Here is a 26,607-nt window from a genome sequence, read left to right as displayed (position 1 = left end):
GAATTTTTCTTCTTTTTTAATATTTTCAGGTTACAAATGCTGCTGCCAACTCTCTTGGTCAAATGACTCTTCACCTCCAGCCTCTTCTTGTGTGTGGGGGGGATGGATTTACTCAGTCCAACTTTGACGGCTGCATCACTTCTGCTTTATGTGTTCTGGAAGCTTTAAAGAATCATATTTAGTACTGCCTGTATTCTTATTTTTCACATGTGCTTTGGGGTTCTTGTTTTCACAGTTTTCTGTCATTGATTATTTTGTTTTCTCTTTTGTTGAGAGAAATTACTGAAAAATTGTTCTTTACTGATTATTATTTTTCACATGGAGTATAAAATCAATTTGATAATTTCAGTACTTACAACTCCTACAAGAAGGAAAAATCCCTTGTACTTTATACTTTTTTCCACTTTTCTGAGTTGCCATGTCTGCCCACTCCTTGTTGGAGGCAAAGTCGTGCTTAAGAAAAAACAAATAGCTCTCCCCCCAAATTCTGTCAAATCCAAGTAACAGTTCATGTCCACAGACCTTTGTTGTCCTTTTGAAAATTTCAGTCCCAAATAAAGAATAATCTTTATAAAGACATCGTGATAAATCTTCAAGTATATCCTTGGTTTGATATTTTTTGCAAATTGCTGAACTACAAGATTTCTCCAAACTGTGGAAACAAAGGGTAATTTTTGTTTCTCGTTTCTCTTCCAAGTTATTAAATGCTCCTGAATTGTAGGTCACATATGTCATCATCTCTAAGAACGCAGTTTGGAGGGCAACTTGACTGACAAAGAAATGTCTCTTCAAATTTTCAGAAAATAACCAGATTCAACTTGACTTTCCAAGTCACACAGTACGTTTTAACCTTAAAAAATCCAGCCTTAATGGGAAAGATAAAAATTAAATAGAAGCTGAGAGAAATCATATTGATCTTTACCTTGTGCTATCTCCTGTGGCTAGTGCTCTTTCTTTTATGCCCTCTCCAGTGTGTGCTGCGGCATTTAGACTGTGTCAAGTTTAATGAATTTAATACAAAAAAATTTTACTGAACCAGAAAATAGATGCACTTAAAATAGTTCAATATTTGCCAACTTAGCGGTTCAGCATATCACCCACACGCATCGGTGACAACCCATGACTTGCTGGCTCGAGAGAAATTGATCCCCAGCCTTCTGAACAAGCTACTTGTTGCTAATTTAGAAAGCAAACTGGCGAGTTCCATTTTGTCATTTTGAAAGGAAAGAAATCGTCACAGCCTCTCAGATCATTGCAGTCTCTCAAACTAAGAAAAGTTCCACAAAAGACCCCTTAGCTTGGTAGTATTTAAAATCTCACACTGACATGCCCACTATCAGGCATTCACATACACAGGCATGGGCAGAACTTGTTTATGAAACTACAAAGTGGATTTTTTCTATGGAATGTTCTTATACATCTCCTACTTGCAATCAATTGATGGAAAACTGAAATGCCTACATGTGGTTAATGTCACTAATTTTTGATAATATAGAAAGGAAAAGGGAAATTAATGTGATCTCTTTTATGATACAGGGAAAAATATTGAGATTTCTTTCATCATTTTGGCCTATATTTGATGAACATTTGTCTTTATTTTGGTTATACCCTTAAAATACAGTAGCAAATATATTGAATATATTAACTATTTTGTTTTTAACTAATATACTTCTGGAGCCATCTGACTGAAAGCATCCTAAAGCTTTAAAGCAATGTTATATTTGTTTCATGAGTGTTTATATTCCAAAGAAGAAAAAATTATTTATAAAGGTGGGATGTGTTGCTTAGAGAAAGTATGCTAAGCCATTACGGATGAGTTATTTCTTATTTAAAATATTTTTTAATGTGAACCATTTTTGAAAGTCTTTATTGAATTTGTCGTGATATTCTTTCTGCTTTGTGTTTTGGCCATGTGGCATGTGGGATCTTAGCCCTCTGATCAGGGATCGAACCCACACCCCCTGCATTGGAAGGCGAAGTCTTAACCACTGGACCACCAGAGAATCCCACTGATGAGTTTTAATATCTGTTCATTCTAAATGTGTTTCCCTAGTAATTGTGTATCTGCTTAGAAAATACTGTAGCAATATGAGAAAAGATATACAACCCTGCTTAGTATGTAGGTCATTGTTACTTTGCTGAAACTCATTTTAAACATTTGAAAACTCATTTTACATTTTGATCCATCTCTGATAGAAACAGACCAATTCCCTGATGCTCAAATAAGGAAAGAAAATGTATCAAAAGCTTATGTTCTCTATCTTCATTTACCCCTTCCTCTTTAGAAATTGAAATAGATATGGGACTGTCTGCGCTAGAAGCCGTCCCAGAGGCCATAAATTCAGAGGCCGGAGATTCAGATGGCCAGGATGCCCTAAAGACCCAGGGCAAAGGTAGCCAAGTCCCCTGAGAAATACGGGTCAGTACCTTTTGGAAAAGGGTGTATGTATGTGTGTCGGCTCCCACAGGGCCACACAGCACCACAGTACTTCCAAACAAGAACTTTTATTAATCAAACACAGTCAAGGAAATCTGCTCTGTTTTGAAAGGAGCATATTCAAGTGAGGAACGGCTGGAGCAGTAGGGTGATTTAATACTTGTTCGCTGATAAATATAGCCTTAGCTGGAATAAAACCATACGATGCAGGGCTGAAAAGCTTAATTACTAAACTGTCTATGCACGTCTTGCTCAGGCAGCGAGGGTGACAAATTATAGCAGTCGAGTAGTATATTTCACCTTTGGCATTTCTGAAGGGGAGAAGTATGTCTAAAAACATCAAGTAAGCAGTAATAATCCCAGACCAGATATTACTGAGGGAAAAAAAAAGACATATTATTGAGTCACCAAGTCTTCTGTGCAAAATGCCATCAACCCCACCCCTCCGCCTACTTGGTACCTTGTTAAGTAAAAAGAACAAGGTCAATTTTACATTTATCTGGTATTTTATTCTCATCCAAGTATATGTGCGTATGTATGTGTATGTGCTACGCTCAGTCGCTCAGTTGGGTCCAACTCTTTTGTGACCCCATGGACTGTAGTCCACCAGGCTTCTCTGTCCATGGGATTTCCCAAGCAAGAATACCAGAGTGGGTTGCCATTTCCTACTCCAAGGGAATCTTCCCGACCCAGGGATAGAGCCCACATTTTTTTGCATCTCCTGCATTGGCAGATGGATTCTTTACCACTGAGCCACCTGGGAAGCACAATATATATAAATTCTGGCATTACTTTTGAAAACTCAGATATTGATTCTCCCATCAACTTGAATAAAAAAGCATCACTGACTGCTTTATATTTTAGAAAAAAAGATTATATATATCTAAAACATATATATGTATATTTCAAGTGTATCTGTATATATATGTATTTTTTCCATCCTCCTAATATCTTGTAAAATAAACAGAGCAGGGAATTATTATTCACATTTGACAAACGAGGAGACGGAGGCACAGAGCTTGGCCAAACAAGATCGCATCATGAAATGCAGGTCAAGAACCCGGGCCTCCCGTGACCCATTTCCATTACGTGGCACCGTGCTGCTGCCAGATGCACACGGTAATTAAAGCTGAACCAAAATATTGGTTGGAGGTGCAGTCAGCACCATGTGGTCCCCTTACTGACGTTTCATTTCAGAGAGCTAACACTAATCCTGATGTGGTGTACACAGGAGTCTAATATGGAATATAGTCTCTGTAGGTACTGACGAAATGATTTATATTCTGTTATTTTCATTTGCTGGTTTATTTCCTTCTTTGGGGGGCACTTGCTGTGAGAAATGGTTGCATCCTAATGACACTGAATTTCAGCCCAGCAGTAGCTGGTTAGCAAACAGGCTCCCTCTGCATCCAGCCTTTCCTTCTGTACTCCTCTTTGTCTCTCCATTCCCTTTGTTTCATTCTGTCCTCTATCAGTTTCTACCATCACTTTCTCCCCTCCCATTTTTTTTCCCTCCCGCTTCTTACTCTGTGTCCAATTCTCCATTCTTAGAAATCTGGAATATAAATACAACCACATTATGCTTCATAGCATTTGTAATTTTTTTGCTTTAATCTCTTTTTTCTACAATTCAAAGCAGTCAATCCTGCTTTTTAATCAAGTTGACAGGATAGTCATTATCTTGATTTTTCCAAAGTAATGCCAGAATTTAAAACTATCTGTAGCTTTCAAGGATCTCAGTGCTAATAACCTAAAATATGGTACCAGGCTCTGTGGTGGACATAATGGAATATAATTAGCCATCTCCACCTAAGATGCTAGTTAGGGAAAGACGAGTCCATAGAGTGGAAGGCAGTAATCACAGACAGTAGATAAGATACTGGGAATCCTAAGAGAAAGAACCATGTTTCCTCTCCAGAGAGAGGGTCTCCAAACAGAAGCAGGGATCCATCAGGAAAATAATTCTGGCAAAATCCCTCTGTACCACACCATAACTGGGCAGCCCTGGCTGCCTTTAGGAATCCAAACTGTGTATCAGAGTGGTCGGGAAAGTGAGTACTTTCTGTGGAGAAGGCTCAGTAAAACACAGAACGTGGTCTCTGGGAAAAGGAAGGAGCCTCAGCCAATCTCAGACTAGCTGGTGCAGGACTGAGTTGCTGTATCCACTCTGGAATGTCCTTGTGTTTCAGCCAATATCATCTGGCCAGGTAAGCCAGGAATGGTTGAAATGGTACTATGTCCTGTGTTTTCTTCTCAACAGACAGAAATTATAGTCCGCTTAAGAGTTCACAGCAGAATCTATCAAATGTGCCTGCTAAGGAGAAAGAATTTCCAAAGAATGTGTTAACTGAAAGGCACGTTAGAATCATCCTGGAATGTCTAAGTTTAGAGGGCCTTGGAGACCGTTTAGACCAGTTCTTAGCCATCTTGGATTTTGAACCTACTTGAGAAGCCTGGGAAAGCTATGAGATTTTCTCCCAATAACAACAAAAACAAGGATGCATATGTGCAAATAGAATTTGCATACTATTTTAGAGCCTACTGGCTCTCTGCTTGTTTTTGTAAATAAAGTTTTATTGGAATACAGCCTTGCCCGCTTGTTTATGTATCATCTGTGGCTGTTTTTGCATTACAACAGTAGAGAGGGATGTTTGCCATAGAAACCATATAGCCTACAAAGTCTAAAATGGTTACTATCTGGAATTTTAAGAAAGATATGTGCTGACTCCTGTTTTAGGAGGTTACAAACCCTCAAAAATCTATTTTTAAACACTGAAGGGGGAGCTCCATGGACCTCAGATTAATAACCTCTAAATCTGCATCCTATCAATTTATGTAAATATAGGCTTATCTTAGATGTAAACATTTGGTCCACTACTCCTTGATCCCATGCCCCATCGTAAATCCTTTAAAGCAAGCAGTACTATTTTGCACATATCCCCTGGAGTTAAATAGATCTGTTTTAATCCAGACTTTTGCTCCTCATTCTGTGACCTTGCAGTTAAACAGCTACACAGCCCCTTCATCGTTGAAAACTGAGTTAATGGTAGCTGCCTCGTAAGATTGTTATAAGGCTTAAAGATACATAAAACCTTAACAAAGTGCTGGACGCATAGTAAGTGCTCAATAAATAATAGCAATGATGATGATGATGATAAAGGGAATAAGAGTAAGGAAGAAAATGTAAGCAGATCGTGTGCCTCAGAGACCCCTGCAAAGGGCAGTTTCCTCTGCATTTATGTAGGACACTTAGGAGAGTTGATGGTAAGAGTTTGTTCACTGACTAAATGCTGATAAAACTCAGAAGCTTAACAGCTCTAGAATCTCAAAACCTTCATGAAACAGAACAGTAGGGTCTGCCTGAGACCAGGTGGGGGCCACTTTCTCTTTTCCTGTCATAGCTAATAAGTATATGCTTGGGGGAAAGGGTTTGCTCTAACATGGTCCTTGGAAAAAAACCAGGATAGGTCATGACCAGGAGTAGGGATAATGTAAAATAGAAGTGTTCTGTGCAGTGAATGGTGTCTTCTTAGCAAGTATGTGTGCTGAATGCAAAGAATTGCATGCTTGGATTGGATTCTGCTGAAGATTATTTACTTAATCTCTGAAATGCTGTGAAAACTGGGAGTGAGTAATTTCACATTCTTGACATGTTTGGCTAAATATGCAGATTCATTTCCTGTCCCTGGCCTTCACTTTAAAAAGCTCAACTCCTGGTAAATTCTGTGATATCCTAAACTTACCACTTTCTAGATGTGTAATCTTGGACCAGTTTCTTATATCTTTGAGCCTCAGGAGATTCATCTATAAAATGGGGACACTAATTTTTCCTGCCTTAAGGTTAGGGGTTATTTGAGTGTCTTAGAACATAATATGTAAAGTGTTTAGCACTGTGCTCTGCACATAGAAAATGATAAATGTTAGCTGTTACTGTGAATCTTACTATTAGTGAAGTGGGATTTAGGAAAATAATCTGTCTCATAAGCATCCCACCATCTACAGGTAGCTTTAAACCTAGCTAGGCAGCCACTTTATTACCTGTAAAACTCACTGGGGCCTGTATTCAAATGCCACCATAAGTTTGGCTTCATTTAAACTAAATTTTTGTCAGAAATTCTTATTGACTCTTGAGTGAATGAGTGAATAACTGCCTTATGGCTTGTTGCTGTGCTCCTAATGTGCTTGCACAGCACACTGTTTATCCCCAGCCAGTCTAGTCTCCCCACGCTTGTGATACCAATCACACGTGTACTAACTGGTTCAGTATCTACTTGCCACCAAAACTGGCAAGATCAGCACCATCAGGGCCTGGCACATAGGAGGTACTCAGTAAACAGATGTTGAAGAAGTATCAAAGAAAATCACTGCTGATACAGAATCATCCCATAGAAGAAAAATGTACCAACCTTATCTTCAGTGTGCTGGTGCTCAAACGCTCAGTCGTGTATGACTCTATGCGACCCCATGCACTGTAGCCCACCAGGCTCCTCTGGCCATGGGCTTCCCCCAGCAAGAATACTGGAGTGGGGTACCATTTCCTCCTCAGGGGATCTTCCCGATCAAACCCACGTCTCTGTATCTCCTGTATTAGCAGGCAGATTCTTTACCACTAGTATCACCTGGGAAGCCTCATCTTCGGTAGAGAAGATAATTACAAAAGTACCTACGTTCTCCCTACTTCAGAAAATCCCTGCTTTATGCTCCCTCTCACTTTGGGAAGTCCTTATTTGGAGGCGGGGGAATATGGGAGAGCTGCTCTATGTTTGAAACTGCCTAATAAACACTTGTATTTCACTTTTCATTTTGCCTAATATATAAAGGTTTCTGCCTCTGAAGCCAACATTTGAGCAAAGAAACGCACCAGACTAAAGAAGCCTGATGAGCCTGTTTTATGTTTCTTATGAGAAACTGAAGTCATACATATTGAAAATTATTAAAATTAGACAATTGAATTAGCCAAAGAGGGGAATTAACGGAATTTCAATTTAAATAATTATTAACTAGAAATTCATTTTTGGATCAATTTCTGCATTTTTACCTTTCCAAAATACTTGGTTCACTTCTTTTTTCTTTTCAGTGCCTCTGGTGCACATGGCATATTAAAGTCGGATGAATCTTGCAAAGCCTTTGAATCAGGGTTTCTTTAGAACGTAGTAAACTCTATTAGTACTCTAGTACTCTATAAAGGACTTCCCTGGCGGCTCAGACGGTAAAGCATCTGTCTGCAATGCGGGAGACCGGGGTTCGATCCTTGAGTCGGGAAGATCTGCTGGAGAAGGAAATGGCAATCCACTGCAGTACTATTGCCTGGAAAATCCCATGAACAGAGGAGCCTGGCAGGCTACAGTCCATTGGGTCGCAAAGAGTCGGACACGACCGAGTGACTTCATTTTTTATTTTAAACTCTACTGGGAGAGGTTTGTGTGTGTGTGCATTTTATTTACTTTGGAATTCCCCAGTCCCCAGCAGTGTTTGTCACAAATTGAGTGACTAATTCAAGAAATTTAGACCATCAGATTTTAGGAAGCTACATTATATAATTAGAAGATGTAGCAAAAGAAAAGATCTTTCAAGTCCAAAAAGATACCAACAAGTGAAAATGAAAAAGCTTTTGAGTCTTACTTATGTAAGTTCCAAAGATAAGAATCATGTCTGACTTATCTAAAATATATCCCCCAAACCTAGCACAGAGTGGCTCACATAGTAGACCCTGAATAATTTTTTATTGAATGGTTAAGTGATTGAAAAAAGGAAAGCTTATGTGAAAATGAGCATTAGATTCTAAAAAACCCAAGAGAAAAAATCCTAGAAATATATTATTTAAAATGAGCCGTCTCTGGGTAGCTGGTGTGCTTGTGTATACACATGTGCTAAAGTGAGGAGGGGAGGGATGCTTTTCCTATGCAAACTATCAGCGTAGCTTCTGTGGCAGTGTGTTCTGCACTGTGGTTTATCATCTACCAACAATGTGTACTCAGGGTTTATTGGAGCACATTTATATTTCTTGGTATTCTCTTTATTAGAATTGATTTAAAGGTGACAAGATTTAGATCTAGTGTAGGATCCACTTCTACAAGTCACCAACTTCAAACTCACATAGTATGTTTTAGCCATTAAAATAAACCATGTTTATTTACTTTTTGGAAAACAACCTATTTGCTGCAAACCAAAAGATTGTCCCAAAAAAAGTGTAATACAGAGGTCATTGTGGAGAAAACAAAAACTGGCAAGTGTCACTTCATTGAGAGAAGTATATTATCCAGAGTGAACAGTACTGTGACAAATAAGCTCTGTATTAGAGGAAAGAGCTGAAAGAATGTGTCTATAAACAGGAAATCTGTTCATTTAATAAACCATAATAATAATAATAACCTTATAATCATTTCAATAAATGCTAAATATTGTCATAAAATTAGCATATATAACTGATATAATCAATAACATATATAACCAATGGTAAACTCATAAGAGGGGGAAGCTATCTTAGAAGGATAAAGATTATTTTGAAACTATAACAGATATCACAATTAAGAACCAATTGCTAGAATTATCTACATTAAATTGGGAAGACATAAAAGGTCCTTGCATCAATGTTTTGAAATTTCTAGGGAATGCATTAAGGCATGGAACATATTTAAGAGACGTGAACACTAGAAAAGAAAGGTGAAATGATTACTAATTTCTGTCAATATGATTATACATCTTAGAAAACTCAGATGAACTAACTTTTCAAATTAGTAAGACACTTCTAGTCACTAGAAGTGTATTGAGTATTGAGTATTCTAAACACTCAAAGACCAATAATTTTTCTATATGTTAATAATGCAAATATATCATATTCTTTATTAACAAACAACATAGAATACAAAAACATATCTCCAGGAAAATATATCTAGAATTTATATAGGGAAATATTTTTTAAATCTTAATATATTTTTTTAAAAATTGAATAAGTAGAAATATATACCATGTCCCTGTAGGAGAATACTGAATATAATGAATTTTTCCATTTTCCTCTAATTATTCTATAGATTAAACATAATCACAATGGGATTTTGTTAATATGAAACAATAAATCTAGAATTCATCTGGAAAAAATTAATAGATGAAAGTAAGTAATAAGTTTATGAGCAAGCAGGCCATAAATATTGAACTTATCAGCTATTAAGATAGTGGAGAAGGAAATGGCAACCCACTCCAGTATTCTTGCCTGGAGAATCCCATGGACTGAAGAGCCTGGTAGGCTACAGTCTACAGGAGTCGAAAAGAGTCAGACACGACTGAGCTTTTCATGCTGCTGCTGCTGCTGCTAAGTCGCTGCAGTCGTGTCCGACTCTGTGCAACCCCATAGACAGCAGCCCACCAGGCTCCCCCGTCCCTTCTCCAAAGCATGAAAGTGAAAAGTGAAAGTGAAGTCACTCAGTCCTGTCCGACTCTTCGTGACCCCATGGACTGCAGCCTACCAGGCTCCTCCCTCAATGGGATTTTCCAGGCAAGAGTACTGGAGTGGGGTGCCATTGCCTTCTCTGAAGATATATTATAGAATTAGGTAAATAAGACAATTCACTAATGATCCTAGAATTGACATAAATAAATGGAAATAATGGCTATAAACGCACTTAACGTAGTAAAGGAAACATTACAAAGCTATTGAAAAAGGAAGACACATGCTACAACATGGATGAACCTTGAAGATGTCATGCTAACTGAAATAAGCCAGTCACAAAAGGACAAATAGTGTATGATTCCACTTACATAATGTTCCTAGAGTAGTCACATTCACAGAGACGGAAAGTAGTATAGTAGTTGCCAGGGGCTGGAGGAAATGGGGAATGGGGTGTTAGTGTTTAATGGTACAGATGAAAAAGTTCTGAAGATGGATGGTGACGATGGTTGCAGGATAATGTGAACATACTTAATGCCACAGAACTGTACACTTGAAAATGGTAAATTTTATGTTGTGTATATTTTACCACAATTTTTAAAGAAGAAAAAGAAGTTGATATTTCTTACATTTAAAAAAATGAGTAGGAGAGCATTTACAAACCTATAAGAGAAGCATGAGGCCCCTTATCTCCAGCAGAAAAATAGATCGTGTCTATTCTTCCCCCCTTAACATCCTATTTAACAGAAAAGGCCAAAAAATGGGAGAAAATACACACACGTATGAACATTTTTCACTTGGTAAGTAATCAAAATACAAACCTATGTATATGTATATACATATATATGGGCTTCTCTGGTGGTTCAGACGATAAAGAAACTGCCTGCAATGCTGGAGACCTGGGTTTGATCTCTGGGTCAGGAAGATCCCCTGGAGAAAGACATGGCAACCTGCTCCGGTATTCTTGCCTGAAGAATCCCATGGACAGAGGAGCCTGGTGGGCTACAGTCCATGGGGTCACAAAGAGTCAGACATGACTGAAGCAACTTAGCATGCACATATACATATATATGTATACACATGTATATGTGTGTGTAGGGTTTCCCAGGTAGCGTTAATGATAAAAAACCTGCCAGCCAATGCAGGAGACATAAGAGACACATATTCTATCCCTAAGTCAGGAAGATCCCCTGAAGGAGGAAATGGCAACCCACTCCAGTTTGCTTGCCAGGAGAATCCCATGGACAAAGAAGCCTGGAGGGCTACTGTCCATAGGGTCGCAGAGAGTTGGACACGACTGAAGCAACTGAGCACGCATGCACACACGCATACATGTATATGTGTCTGTTCATGTTTGCCTTATGAATAAACAAAGGAATATAGATTTGAAACCATAACAAAATGCAATTTGTCATCTATCAAATTGATGATTTTAAAATTACTAACTTCTAAAAGGAGAAGGAAATGGCAACCCACTCCAGTATTCTTGCCTGGAGAATCCCATGAACAGAGAAGCCTGGCAGGCTACCATCCATAGGGTCGCTGAGAGTCGGACACGACTGAAGCAACTTAGCACAACTTCTAGAAAGATATCAAAACTGCTAGAAGTTAAAATTTTCACAACCTCTCTGAAAAGTAAGTTGGCAATATGTATCACATTTTTAAACATGTTTTTTGACTTGATAATTGACACTTCTAGAAATCTATCTTGGAGAAGGCAATGGCACCCCACTCCAGTACTCTTGCCTGGAAAATCCCACAGACAGAGGAGCCTGGTAGGCTGCAGTCCATGGTTGCTAAGAGTCGGACACGACTGAGTGACTTCACTTTCACTTTTCATTTTCATGCATTGGAGAAGGAAATGGCAACCCACTCCAGTGTTCTTGAATGGAGAATCCTGGGCACAGGGGAGCCTGGTGGGCTGCCGTCTGTGGGGTCGCACAGAGTCGGATACGACTGAAGCGACTTAGCAGCAATAGCAGCTGCAGCAGGAATCTATCTTAAAGAAACAATCCAGGATTCAGATAATAATTTATATTGTTGTATGTTTATTTAAGTATTAGTTATTATGATGGTGGAAAACTGTAAACAGCCTAAATAAACACTAATAAGAAATGGCTGAATAAATTCCAATAGATCAAAACAGTGGAATTTAATGCAGTCATTTGAAAATATGCTCTTCAAGGATACTTGCCCATCTGGAATAGTTCTATGATACAACATTAAGAGAGATAACCCCAAATATGTAACAATAAATTCAGAATGTATTATGGTCTTTGTTCTATTAAAATAAAAGGTGCATGTCATATGCATTTGTGTGTGTATATAAAGAAAAATACACTAAAATCTTAAAGTTCTGAAGGTGGTGGGATTGTGAGTGATGTTTATACTTTTTCAGTATTTTCCAAGGAACTGACAGGCTGCCAGTTGACCTTGTTTTAAGGTACTCCAGGGGGCAGAACCAAGACCAGTAGCATTAGGAAAGGCACTGAAATTAATATGAGAAAGAAATTTCTAAGAAGCAGAACTTTCCAATCTGCAGCAGAACTCTGGGGGCTTCTCTCTGCTTGCTTTCCTGGACATGTGGTCACCAACTAGAGTATTCCACAAACTAGAGAGGTCGCAGGAACTGTGCTGCCCAACCCAGCTGAGCCATAGCACCTAGGGGAGGACAAGGGAGGTGGGGATCGAGGTGATAGAATGCAGATTCCTGGGTCACGCATACTCATCTATCTGAGCTGAACGTCCAGGACTGACGTCTGGAAATTTGCATTTTCTTTAAATTTCTCCAGAGTATTCAGAGGCAGTCAGATAATTTCTGCATTGGAGAAGCCACAGATTAGAAGATTTAAGGTTGCTTCCCATGTGGAGACTCAAAGCGAGCCTGACACTCAAAAGTCTGGAGATTTTCTGACTACTGACTGTAAAAAACCAAGGAAAGGCAGATGTAGAGAAAGGACTTGGGGACACAGTGGGAGAAGAAAGCGGGACGAACTGAAAGAGTAGCACTGACATATATACACCACCGTGTGTAAAATAGATAACTAGTGGGAAGGGGCTGTATAGCACAGGGAGCTCAGTGTTCTGTGATGACCTGAAGGGGAGGGGGAGGGGGAGGGAGGGAGGCTCAAGAGGGAGAAGATGTTTATATTTACAGGTGATTCACGTTGTTGTACGGCAGAAACCAACACAACATTGTAAAGGAATTATCCTCCAATTAAAAATAAAACCAAGGAGAGTAGTATAGATAAAAAGGGAAATATGCTGGATGGGGCTGGAAGGGAGAATGGAGTCACCTGATGTTCAGCACTGCCCAGTGTTTAATAATTTAGGCATTTAACCTCTGGTCTAGGAGCCCCTCACCTTGTAACCGAGTGAGAGAATTTTCTTGCTCTTAGGAAAATGCATGCTGAAGTATTTGGTAGCATGAAAGTCGCTCCGTTGAGTCCAACTCTTTGCGACCCCATGAACTATGCAGTTCATGCAATTCTCAAGGCCAGAATACTGGAGTGGGTAGCTGTTCCCTTGTCCAGGGGATATTCCCAACCCAGGGATAGAACCCAGGTCTCCCACATTGAAAGCAGATTCTTCAGCAGCTGAGCCACAAGGGAAGCTCAGTAGTAATCTAGTAGTAAAGGGGCGTTTTTTGTCTACAACTAACTCTCAAATAGTTCAGAAGAAAAAAAAATTAGATGAGGAGATGAGAAAATGCTAATGTAGCTAAGCTAGAAATTTAAGTAAAAGATAAATCTTTGTCCTATTTTTTAATCTTTTCTGTAAGCTTGAAATTTTATTAAAATAAAATGCTACCCCATCAAAAAAGACAATTTAAAGACAAAGCAAACATAATGGTAATCCCTAGTCCACTTGAATCTAAATCACCAAGCATGCTTTTTCATTCATTCATTTATTCAACCGACATGGATCAAAGGCTTATTCTGTACCAGGCTCTCCATTCAAAACACTTGGGATGTATCAGAGATCCAGCACTTTTCAGCCCCCACACTCATCACAGTAGAGTTTGGTTAACATAAAATGCAGATTCGGGGGAGCTCAAGACTGAGTGCATTAGAATCTCTGAAGCAGGGACCAGGGATCCATAATGCATAAGATTTCCTGCAATGTTGCTTATATACATTAATGCAGAGCTGTTTTTCAAAATATGGACTTTGATCCATAGTGGTTTATAATAGCAATTTAGTGAGCAAAGAATTTTTTTACATTAAAATAACAGAAAAAGAGAAAACAGAAAAAGAAAATAAGACTGCTGACACATGGTAAGAGCCACTATTACTTTGTAAAACTTTGGTTTCCATGCCTTGAGTCACTAAGTAAACTAGGTTTCATGTAGAAAACCACTGCTAGAAAATATGGTATGTAAAATATATCACTTCTTTTTTCCTCTCTAGCCCCTGTACCCAACAGTTCTCCCTTAGTCCAGATTGAGGGCTACTGAGAGCCTGGGGCACAGTCACAGCCCTGAGAAGCAACAGGCCGTTCCAGGAATTTGACTCACTGGCTGTATCCCTGGCGTGACAGCATTTCCTTTTCCTTCTGCGTAGGGCTCAGAGCCGCACCGTCCCACATATGGCAATGTCTCCAGCACATCACCTCACCTCTTTTGAAGGACCCGACAGAGCATAGCACGCTGTCTATCCTGGCTCTTGTTGGCAGAGATAGAGCCACCACAAGAAAGGAACTTCTGAGACTGAAAACTTCCACCTCCCTGGATGCTTTTTTGAGGAAACAAGAACACAGGACACAGCACAGCCCCTTTTCCAGGCCACAGTGCTGGGTGTTTAATTCAGGTTCCTCATGTCTGGTTGAAATCCTATGCAGCCCATACTTTCTGACCCAGATGAGACAGAACGGTTGTCTTAAATCAAAATGAAACAGGATGGGGTTAACAAACCCACATGAAATGCGCTGAAGACTCCTCTCGGGGAGCCCAAGAGCCTGCTGAGCTGACCAGACCAGGGACGTTCCTGTGGTTGACTTTTGAGCTGGCCACGCAAGTTTTGTTGTCACTAGGAAGAGAAATCCACAGGCCAGTTCAGCAGAAATGGTCCCCTGGCTCCAGGAAGGGCAGCCGTAGGTGAGTCATCAGCAGTTCAGAGGCCTGAGAAAGGCCGCTTTCATCTCTGTCTCATGGCAAGAGGAGTCTCTCTTAAGGAACTGAAAATGGAATTACTCAAACTAAAAACTGCTAACCTCACCAGGACGATTCCTTTCCTGACCCGAGAATGGGAATTGCCATTGGTAAACCCCCGCAAAATGAATGTGGCTCATCAGAAAAGGGCAAAGTGAGATACTCTCAGATGTATTTAGTGACATGTTCACAGCATTAGAAGCCAACCCTTCCCCACCTCAAACCAAAGCACTGCAATGCTTGATTCTGTGCAGTTGTGGTAGAAATGTCCTCTATCAAAGGCAGACTCTAGTACCGCAAGCCAAAGATAAATAACAGAGGAAATCATTGAGACCATGACCTCTCAATGACCCCCTGGAGCTAAATCTTTGCTAGACCTCAGAATATGAAACAGGCCACCAAGCCTGCCAGCAGCAGTTTGTGTATGAACAGCCTGGACGCCATCTCCGCCTGCAGAAGACTGACTCTCTAGAAGCTTGAGAAGAGAAATCCCAAAGGAATTTCTTGTTCTATTCCCCGAAGCAAGGCTTTGCTGTTTAGGTGAAGAGCCCTCTTCTGAGAAATGAGCTCCTTCCTGGGCCTCTGCCAGGGTTGCCCTGAAAAGGTATTTGCCTGGGAGTTGGGATGGAGTCTACCTCCTGTCCAGTGTGAGATATTAGTATTTGAAAAATGTGTTCTCTCACTAACTAGCAAATAGAATGAACCTCGGGATCTCACAAGGGTCTTCTTCCCTCTGCTGATTTCAGTGACGGATGTAGATCATCAAACATTACGGAGTGTTTGCTAGCTGGCGAGGATTGTGCAAAGTTCTCCAGGGATCGTGAGCTGAACCAGACTCAAGTTGCTCCTCTGAGGAAGCACTATGGTGTCCCCTCTTGAGACAGCGTCACAGCACAGGAAAGAAACTCCTGGCTACCACTTCCGGTTTAGAAACCCCGGAGGTACAAGACAGCCACTGAGACTGAAGGAAGCCAGTATGTAACAGTCAGGGTGTGGCCTGCTCTTGGACTGTCTGGCTTGATGACTGAGGCAAAGCCAGCTAAATCTTCAGAATAAAAAGTATGGAGAGAAGCTGGAAGATAAACCTGACCCTCGGTGCAATAGGAAGGAGACCTTGATGGGAGGAGGGATTCAAATGATCAAACAAATTGGCATCTGTTGGCTCTAAGAATCACCCAGCAGCACAGAGGTCGACCGATAGAGATTATATAAGTAGACACAGATGTCATTGGGTTTTTTGTTTTTCACTCCTTTTTCTTCTTGTCAAAGAGGTCATCTCTCCCCCAAAACCTAAAATAGCCCTGAAGTTTAGAAGGCGTATGGGTCCTCTTCTCAGAGTATAAAGGATTTGGGTGAGATAAGTGGATTTCCAAGTATGCGTCAGTCATGGAAGTTTTTATTCAGACCAAATTGCTTGTTGTCTTGTAAATAAATGAACCACATACAAGGAAAGCAGCCCTTCAGGTGGAAGCAGGACTCCCACTGGGTTCCTCTGTGTGCTCCATCCCTCAGTCATGTCTGACTCTTTGTGACCCCATGGACCGTAGCCCTCCAGACTCCTCTGTGGAATTCTCCAGGCAAGAATACTGGCCGGGTTTGCCATTTCCTGCTCCAAGAAGTCTTCCCGACCAGGGATCAAGTCCACATTCTCTTGAATCTCTGGCACTGACAGGTGGATTCTTTACCACTGGCTCTACCCTGAGAAGCGCCTGAGTTCCTCCGAAGGGTCTTCAAAGTACAGTTTAAACCAAGACTAAGAAGAACTCAGATCCTTGCTGCCCGATTCTGGAACTTCATGAGCCTATGTCCCCTCAGAATTCATGACTTCTGTCCTTGACTTATCATGCGGCAGTCATCCAAATGGCTTGTTTAAACCTTGGGAAACCCAAGTGTCCCATCTCACCATGTCTAATCTCTAGGAGTGAGCTAGCCAGGCTTTGGTTTGATGATGGGTGAGAATAACCACTCAGAGCTAGTTAATGTCTCTGTCACTTTGGTTTTCCGCCACTGCATCAAATAAGCAATGAAAAAATAGGAAGATAGGGGAGGGGAAAAAAAGACAACCAATAAACTTCACTTGTGCTCGGGACCTTAGTTTAGTATCCTAATCTTATCCGCACATAAAGAACCAGCTCTCAGGGATTCTGTCGTCAATACTCTTTTGTTCAGAGAACTGCCAATTCACACCCACTCCTTGTGAATGCTAAACCAGAGTCTTGTTCACGAAAACATTCTATTCAATCTCATGGTTATAAAATACTTTTTAAAGTTGCCAAAGAAGTCTGATAGATGTGATTCCCCTGGATTTTGCATTATATTGCTTCTTCCCCCAAAGAAGATACCCCTCCCAACATTTCACTGATCTTTTATTATAGACTCCAACAATTTGCTGACTTCAGGGAACATGTGTTAATTGTCTCCCTAGTATCTACTGTCTTTCTTTCCAAAGACTTCTTTGGATACCTTCCCTTTTCCCATCCTCAGTCCATGTGATCTGGGATGGGGCACCCCTCCTACATGTTTGTTAATCAGCACCTCACACAATGTTGGTCACAGCAACTGGTTCCGGGTCAAAATAAACATGAAATAAACTCATTCTATCAGGTTGAAGCTCAGAACCTTGCAAGAGTTTCCCAGTGGACTGGGATTTGTGAAGATCTCTCACCAGAGCTCCAGTAGCCATACCACTATAGAAGGATTGCCATTAAGAATAGGGGTCCTAACTGTGATATGATAAAACCATGAAAACCAGAATAGAATCCTTCTGTCTGGAGGGCCGTATCTCACCCCCAAACTCTAGGTTGTTGGCCTGGTTGAAAGAGGATAATTTCACCACTTTAAAAAGGAACAGAAATAGAAATGCCAAGAGTGTGAAGTATTCTGGGACTACTGGGCATCCAACATGCTGTGTTAATCACAAAGGGGAAAAGCCCTCTCTTTTGGCCAAGAATCAGGGGAGTTATTTTGGGAGCAGCCTCATCAGTGACCCAGACGTTTCCATTTGAGTTCCAAAGTTTCAAAGAACATAAGCCTTAAGAATCTTTTCCATTGGCCCATGTTTCTTTCTCCACAGTGCTTTCTGCACAAATCTGCTACAAATCCAGCATGCACCGTCTCCAAGGAGCCTGCAGAGAAGCAGATCATTGTCATTAGAGAGGGTGAGCTTTCCTGGGAAGTGACTTGTCTGCCCATTCAAAAGACCTCGTGGCTCATAGTCACCTGTGTCTTAACTAGCTTCATTTAAAAAGTATTTGGAATGCTACATGCTGTGCTCAGTTGCTTCAGTCATGTCCGATTGCTTGAGACCCCATGAACCATAGCCCACCAGGCTCCTCTGTCCATGGGACTTTCCAGGCAAGAATTCTGGAGTGGACTGACATTTCCTCCAGGGGATCTTCCCAACCCAGGGATCGAACCCACATCTCCTGCATTGCAGGCAGATTCTTTCACTGCTGAGCCACCAGGGAAGCCTTCAGAGTGCTATACACACCAAATTTTACCAGCCTATCTTCTATCAGAAAAGTGCCCCATATCAAAAAGCCCAACAAATGACAACCATTTCTACAATTTTTATAATCTTTTCGATGTGAATGTCTCTAACCTGAGCCACTAAATGCGCAAGAGATGAAGGAAGAGGGATTCAGAGAAAAGGACTGCATGATATAAGCCTTAATGGAATGACGGACCAGTACTCTACTCAGGTAAGCTCAGACCTTCCTCTTCTTCAAAAGAGAATGATATATCAGTTATAGTAACCAATACCAATTATGTACTTCTGCATGGTCTCATTTTATATTTAGACAAATCCTATCAAGAAAGTAGTATTTGTATAATCCTCTTTGAAGAAATGAGAACACCCAGTCTCAGTATGCATAAATAATTTGCCTAAACTAACCCAGGGAGCAAATGGCTGAGCTGAGACTTGAACCCAGGCCATCCTGAATCCAAAACCTGGACCCTTAACTACACTTCCCTATTTTCCAAATCATTGCGACTTTGGGAGAGCCTGAGCTTACACATTTGATGGGTTATTGTTGTTATTTAGTCACCAAGTCATGTCTAACTTTTTGCAATCCCATGGACTGTAGCCCACCAGGCTCTTCTGTTCATGGAATTTTCCAGGCAAGAATATTGGAGTGGGTTGCCATTTCCTCCTCCAGGGAATCTTTCCAACCCAGGGATGGGATCGAACCCACATCTCCTGCATTGGCAGGAGATTCTTTACCACTACTGACAAAGCACATTTGGAGGGAGGCAGCTCTTTTTAAGAAAGAGAAAAAAAATATATGAAAACAAAATTCAGCATAGGGCTTTAGAAGGGGTTCTTGTAAGTGAGAGAGGCTGAAGCTTAAGCTCTATTAACTTCCCAGTAAGTCTGCTTTTGATTGGAATGAGGCCATTATTGGCAACAGTGTTAATATGAAGAGTGATAATTATTCTTCGAATGCAAATATATGAAAATCTGGTTGGTTTAGGATTTTAGTATTTACTTTGGAAAACAAAGTTGTTCTGGGTGCTCAGAGATCCTGCCTGCTCCCTTCCCAACCACTGTATAATTTCTCTGCATCTGAGTTACACCCCACCTGCTCAAAGTTTCTCCATATTATCCTTGTATCTCTATTGATCTGCCTCATTTTCAACTTCTTAATAATAATTATAATTATCATTAACATTACTAGAGGTGCAAGGCACTGCTTTAAGCAATTTTTTCATTGCTTGTTAGAAACGTTTCAGATGAGGAAACTGAAGTGCTGAGAGAAATCTGCACTCTTAACCACTACACCAGAATGCTTCAAGTAGCCCAGGTCAATCAAACATCAACACAAGAAGACTCCACAGAGGCCAGAATAAAGTACAGTAATCACAGTGTCTTGATATAGTAACAGACATAAGGCTAGATGTTCTGTAAATCACAGACCTAATGCCCTGATCTGAAGTCTCCTTTAGGCACTTGTGAATAGTGCAAGAAGAAAAATATATTTCAAGTCAAGTCAGCTATTCTGAGACATACACGACCTTGAAATCTGTGATTTATTGATAAGAAATACATTTTTCTCCCTGGGTTGCAACTGTTGAAGAATAAGCTTGGCAGTGCCTGAATTTATTATTTATCATAAGTTTTATACTTTTGTAGTTATTATCAAATTGCTCATACCAGAAAGTTGTGCTTTCCCAGAAAACTGGTCGCTAACCAGGAATGGTGCCAGAGAAACTAGGAGGGTTGTGTCAGATTATCTGGTCAAACTGGCTTGGCCAACTTCCTGGGACTGAAGCGCCAAGAAGAGCGCGTATCTGAGTCATGTTCCATGAAGCTCGGTGTTTGAAGAAAACTCAAAATTTATCTCATTTACAGATAAAGGTGATGAGACCCTAGATGCCAGAGGTCACTGAGATCATGAGCGTAGTTCATTCAAAAAACTAGTTGAACAGATTATGGAGCTAGGACAGAGGACTTTCCACTGCCCCGTGTTACCCCATGGTTAAGACATGCCATTGGGCACTAGATCTATAATACTTCAGTTAAAAAGATAATTCTATCTATGACATACGTGTACAAGGTTTTCATTGGTCTGAGCTCTGCCTACCTATCACCATCATCTCCTAAAATCCCTCAGGATGAACATTTGTTTGTTTTGTCTTTGTGGCTGTGTGGCGTGTGGGATCTTAGTTCCACAACCAGATATCGGACCCACACCCCCTGCATTGGAAGCGCAAAATCGCAACCACTGGACTACCAGAGCAAGACCTCTCTATATATATTTTCCAGAAAGTACTCACTATGCACTTTTGTCTTAGCTCTGGCTGCTGTACCAAAATACCCTAAAATGGTGGCTTATAAATAAAGGAAATGTATTTTTCACATTTCCAGAGGCTGAAAGTCTGAGATCAAGGTGTCATCACGGTTGGGTTCTGATGAGAGCCCTCTTCCAGGCTGCAGACAGCCAACTTCTTGCTGTATCCTCACAGGGTGGGAAGTGGGGGCACTAATTCCATTCATGAGGGCTCCACCTTCATGATCATGGTGGTCAATAGTCCTCCATTCAAATATCCTCCCCTTGGGAACTAGATTTCAACATATGAATTTTGGGAGGGGGACACAAACATTTGACCCATAACAACTCTCACTGCTCTGAGCCTTGTGTAGACTGCTTTCTTCATCTGGGCTGCCTTTCTCCTGATTCTCCATCAAGTGAACTCCTTCATTTTTCAGAACTCACAAGTGTCACCTTCATCATGAAACTTCCCATGAAGACTGCTCATACTCCACCCATCCATCCAGAAAGGATTGGTCTGATCCTTCTGTTTCTCAGTGCACAGTTCTCAGGGCTTTTAGCACTTGCCACACTGTTTTTGGCTCTTGGTTTAATTTTATTCCCTCCATTAAACTCTGAATGGCTTAAAGTCAGAGATTCAATGTTGGTCCTCCTTTTAGTCACTTAATGCCTAGGCTCTAGTGAGTACTAAGAAATTGTTACAATAATCAGTGACCTTCAACGCCCATAATAATCCTTAAGGGAGGGTCAGGTAGGGGTAGATATTATCAGGGCTCACCAAGGCTTCTGGTTCTCTTCTTGAAGTTAAGCACCTGCTTTGGCTGATGAAATTTAAGTAGAAATGACATATGTCACCTGCACATGTAATTATCTAAGAGCAGGCACTCTTTTCCCGTGCAATGGTGGACCCTAAATTCTCGTGTTTGTTAGACAACATCGTAAGGTGGGGAAGCCTCAGTCACTGGACAAATAGTATGGATGAGAAATAGATTTCTGTGGTTTAAAAATCATTGCTACTTTGTATTTGTTACTGCAGCATGACTTAGCCCTTCCAAACTAATACCAATAGGGTCTCATGTTATCCCCTTTTTATAAATGAGTTAAGGTCACTCAGGTGGTAAGTGTCAGAGTGAGCATTCAAACTCTGTTAAGATGTCATGTTAGACCTTGTTTTCCAGACCACTGTGGAATAGAAAAGGAGGAAAGAAATCAGTCTTTTTCCATGCTTGAGCATCCCGACTGCTGCTTCCTTTCCAGCTGCCATTCATTGTCAGGGATTGGTAGAGCTGCTGTTCCTTCAGAAAATATCTAAGCAAGTTCTGCTGTACCACCTTCCCATGTGTGGGAAAGTGGGGACATCCACAATGCACTTTAGCTTGAGAGATTTGAGCTTATCAGTAACAGAGCGTCAGAGACTGCACTTTATTTCCCCCACTTTCTCATGATCCCTGTGCCAAAGATCTTTGGCAAAGGGATGAGCCTATCTTTTCCAATATCCAGACATCACAGGTTCCTAACATTCAAGGTAAGAGCACCTCTATAGAATCTGATCAAATGGTTTTTATTGTGACCCAATGGCCAAATCTTAGGCCAGAGATTTATTGCTAACCATCATCACCTTAACTCACCTTGTAGCTTTGAATTTATCACTTTTCCCATTATTTCCGTTTGTTCACTTGTAAAAGAAAAGAATGAATATTTGCCATCATCAAATAATAACTGTGCTTTGCATGGAAATGAGCAGTCATGATTAGCATACATATCAGAGTTACACAGTTAATATTAATTATCTCATGTATTTCTCACGACAGCCCTAGGAGAAAGGCATTATTATATCCTCTGTTTACCGCCATGGAAACTGAGGCTCAGAGAAATTAACTAACTCGCCCAAAGGTATCAAAATAAATGAGTTATGAAGTCAGGGTGCAGACCTGACTTTAAAGACGGTTCTTTACACAAGTCAAATTAGGATTTATTTAATAGGATACAGAATGCATAGTTTTAAACATTTATCTTTGGTGTCCAAAGTCCTTTGAAAATGTATGCCTAAAAGACTCTCTTACAGGAATTACCATTAATGTCACAGTCAGTCAATGATATTCATAAACTACTCTTTATGTCCTACCAAGAATAATGACAATAACATTTTACATACAAGACTGCCTTTCAACTTCTCAAAGAACTCTCCCTATTTATTGATGCATTTTATTCTCCCAGAAATACTATGGTTCCTAAGACATGAGGTTGAAGAATTTGCCTAGGGAGTTATTAAGTCTTCTCACTCTTCATTCAGTGAAATTTCTTCCGGGAGGAGAAATATCTGTTCATGCCTATATGATTTAATTATTTTATTGGATTTTTTTTTAAGGTAAAAGAATCAATGTTTGTTGTAACAAACCAAACAGTACAGATATGGTTTTCAGATAATCACCTTTCTCCTTCTTCTTCCAATCCCATGCCCCGCACCCCCCCACCCCCCGCCAACCAAAGGTATCCATGGCAACAGATTGGTCTATAATCTTTCACTTACACTCTGGATGATGAAAATCTATGGCTTCTAAGATAATATCATAGCCTGGGTCATGTAGTAAAATGCACTTCCTCCAGGAAGTCAGAAAGTATAATTCTGATAAGTTTTAGCACAGGAATCCATCTGGTATGCTCTCACTGACCCTAGAGTCAACTGCTGGCTCCCCTACTCATGCCTGCATCCCTCCTCCTAAAACTCTAGGCCTCCCAGCCTGACCAGTTACAAACTAGGCTCCCAGAATTAATTGGCGCTGGTTGAGTTTAGTCTGTTCCCAGTTTCTCACCTACTTGACATAGTTTGTGTTCATCCTTGTGCATAAAAATTAGGAACTAAACCCACTTTGTCACCCTAGGCAGCTGCCCCTCAGTTTCTGCTGAGAGTATTTTGTGGTGTCTAAGGATGACTTTTGGAGAAGGCAGTGGCAATCCACTCCAGTACTCTTGCCTGGCAAATCCCATGGACGGAGGAGCTTGGTAGGCTGCAGTCCATGGGGTCACTAGGAGTCGGACACAACTGAGCGACTTCACTTTCACTTTTCACTTTCATGCATTGGAGAAGGAAATGGCAACCCACTCCAGTGTTCTTGCCTGGAGAATCCCAGGGACGAGGGAGCCTGGTGGGCTGCCGTCTATGGGGTTGCACAGAGTCGGACATGACTGAAGTGACTTAGCAGCAGCAGCAGCTCAGTTGCATCCGACTCTTTGCAGCCCTATAGACTGTATCAAGTAAGGCTCCTCTGTCCATGGAATTTCCCAGGCAAGAATACTGGAGTGGAGTGCCCATTTCCTACTCCAGGGGAATCTTCTCCAGGGATCGAGCCCATGTCTCTTGCATTGGCCTGTGGATTCTTTACCACTCGCACCACCTGGGAAACCCCAAGTATGACTTTATAAGAAGTTTATTTTTTTTTTTAATATAAATTTATTTATTTTAATTGGAGGCTAATTACTTTACAATATTGTATTGGTTTTGCCATACATCAACATGAATCTGCCACGGGTGTACACTTGTTCCCCATCCTGAACCCCCCTCCCACCTCCATCCCCACACCATCCCTCTGGGTCATCCCAGTGCACCAGCCCCGAGCATCCTGTATCATGCATCTAACCTGGACTGGCGATTCGTTTCATATATGATAATTGGGAATGAAGTCTTGGTACGCACAGGGCTCCCTGAACTAAATGCAGCAGATCTTCCACTAATTCCTTCCTGCCACTCTCCTGACAGCATAAGGGTGTCTCTTGGGCTCTGTCCTAAAATTGTTTTACAGTCGTTTAACTTACACTCACATCACATCAATTTTGACATCATAATGTGATTTATATTGATTTGAGGCTGCCATCAGGATGAGCTCATTACTATGTCAAAACCTCTGCTGAGTAAATAAAGAACTGATTTTGAACGTGGGGAATGATGGAGGATGGAAAAATCACGGAGAGAGACCAGAAACAATACAAGCTCAGTAGGGAAATTTTAGACATCAAATATATTTTTTTTAACACTAAATACCAAAGGTCACTAGTCTCCCACATCAAATACACAGACAATTTTTTTAAACAAATCCATTTCAGTCTGAGTCTTGAGACAAGTCTAAAATATGTGATTTTGCAAAGAAGAGTGGAGGATAATTTTAAATTTGCTGTTTTTTAAAAAGTGAAGGAGGAACTGTTTGGGGTGGTGGGGCAGGTGGAGGTGGGGGGGACAGAGCAGAGAAGAATGGCACCCTCTTCCTCTCCACCCTCCTCTAGCACATGGACTTCAACTTATCCAGAGAGGTCGACATCAGAATAACTGATCCTAAAGTGCATAATTCCCAAATCATACTCATTTGCGGCCCGAAGATGCCACCAGAGGGGCAAAAGCAGCCTCCAAGGCGTGGTGTTGTGACTGTTTTTACAGAGCTGGTTGCCCCCCGCATACTCAGTTAAGGCTGCCTGGAGCACCCAGACATGGCCAAAATGCAACTTCCACCGTCTCTCTTGGCAACAGTTCAACAAGGGGACGAGGTCTGGCCAAACGTGGATGGAATCAGGCTGAAAACGTTCCTTCACCCATCCCATCCTGTCTGAAAAAAGGCGGATGGACACAGAAGGCTTTCTGCTGAGTTCCCGCCGACCTTAACTGGAAGAGCTTGCGCTCTTTCACATCTGCAGCTGTGTCCTCCTCGGGGAGTTGTCCAACTAAATGTGATTTTAAACATCTGTCAGCTAAATCAGAGCTCCAGATTTAGCACTTGGGAACATTATGTGGATTTGTGATGCTCGCCGGAGAAGGTTGGATCCATAAACCAAGCTCACATGAGACAGCCGGGTGGTACTTCTGGTTGGTCATTTCATCTATAACACATTTAATTTGCCTGCACATTTATGAACATTATGTAAAGGGAAAGAGTGACCGTTCCCCTGCACACAGCTTTCAGAAATGCTGCAAGATCAATAGCCAGAGGGGAGTGTCTTCACACTGGAACACTGACTATATTCCAATCCAATCATTCGCCTGGAATTAAAAAAATTAAATAAAAAAAGATCCCAACAGGCCGGTTTTGTCTGGATTTCCTGAAACTCTATTTTCTGCCCTTTCTGGTGCAGCTATAACTTTGCTCCATGGTACCTATCCTGGAGGAAGAAAAGTTCTGCACGTAGTCATGATCCCTCATTGCCGTGTTTGAAGAAGTCAAGCATGAGATCGTCCTCCCTCCATTGGGTGGTTTCTAAATAGGTATGCTACCGTTCATGAGAACTGTGAAGCCAGGACTTCACCTAAAGACTGTCTCTTTGCTGAATCAATACTCCTGGATGATTGGCTAAAAATAATGTCGGTTCCTGAGATCATGATGTTCCTGGAGGACACATACCCTTGCAACTCAGGATGGGTTCCCAACAGATGATTTATCATAGTAGACTAGAACTTGTGAATTTGCCTTGCTTCAGTTCAGTTCAGTTCAGTCGCTCAGTCGTGTCTGACTCTGTGACCCCATGAATCGCAGCATGCCAGGCTTCCCTATCCATCACCATCTCCCGGAGTTCACTCAAACTCATGTCCATCGAGTTGGTGATACCATCCAGCCATCTCATCCTCTGTCGTCCCCTTCTTCTCCTGCCCCCAATCCCTCCCAGCATCAGAGTCTTTTCCAATGAGTCAACTCTTCACATGAGGTGGCCAAAGTACTGGAGTTTCAGCTTTAGCATCAGTCCTTCCAATGAACACCCAGCACTGATCTCCTTTAGAATGGACTGGTTGGATCTCCTTTCAGTCCAAGGGACTCTCAAGAGTCTTCTCCAACACCACAGCTCAAAAGCATCAATTCTTTGGCGCTCAGCTTTCTTGACAGTC

At 41.1% G+C, this 26,607-nt stretch overlaps 1 protein-coding gene across 23 annotated transcripts in view; it reads left to right on the top strand.

Annotated features, from left to right (window-relative positions):
- Nucleotides 1-25,811, top strand: part of RNLS (renalase, FAD dependent amine oxidase) — a 302,134-nt gene extending 276,323 nt beyond the window's left edge. For 7 of the 23 annotated variants that reach the window (XR_015155841.1, XM_086379247.1, XM_086379251.1 and 4 more), the window contains one exon: nt 30-577. Coding sequence is in view for 15 of the 23 variants with exons in the window: in XM_086379247.1 (XP_086235373.1) it covers nt 30-182 (153 nt within the window). In the remaining 8 variants the exon portion in view is untranslated. Of the gene's footprint in view, nt 1-29; nt 578-7,514; nt 8,028-14,230; nt 17,060-18,043; nt 19,946-21,181; nt 21,379-25,022 lie in introns of those variants that run through there. The other 16 variants (XR_015155834.1, XR_015155835.1, XR_015155839.1 and 13 more) reach the window with 6 other exon arrangements.
- The last annotated feature ends 796 nt before the right edge of the window (nt 25,812-26,607 follow it).

This window comes from Bos grunniens, chromosome 26, assembly GCF_055505025.1.
Source record: "Bos grunniens cultivar Pamir isolate PY7600 chromosome 26, Bosgru_T2T1.0, whole genome shotgun sequence".
Lineage (NCBI taxonomy): Eukaryota > Metazoa > Chordata > Mammalia > Artiodactyla > Bovidae > Bos > Bos grunniens.
The sequence above is the reverse complement of the archived record's forward strand: the minus strand, read 5'-3'. Positions and strand labels throughout refer to the sequence as shown.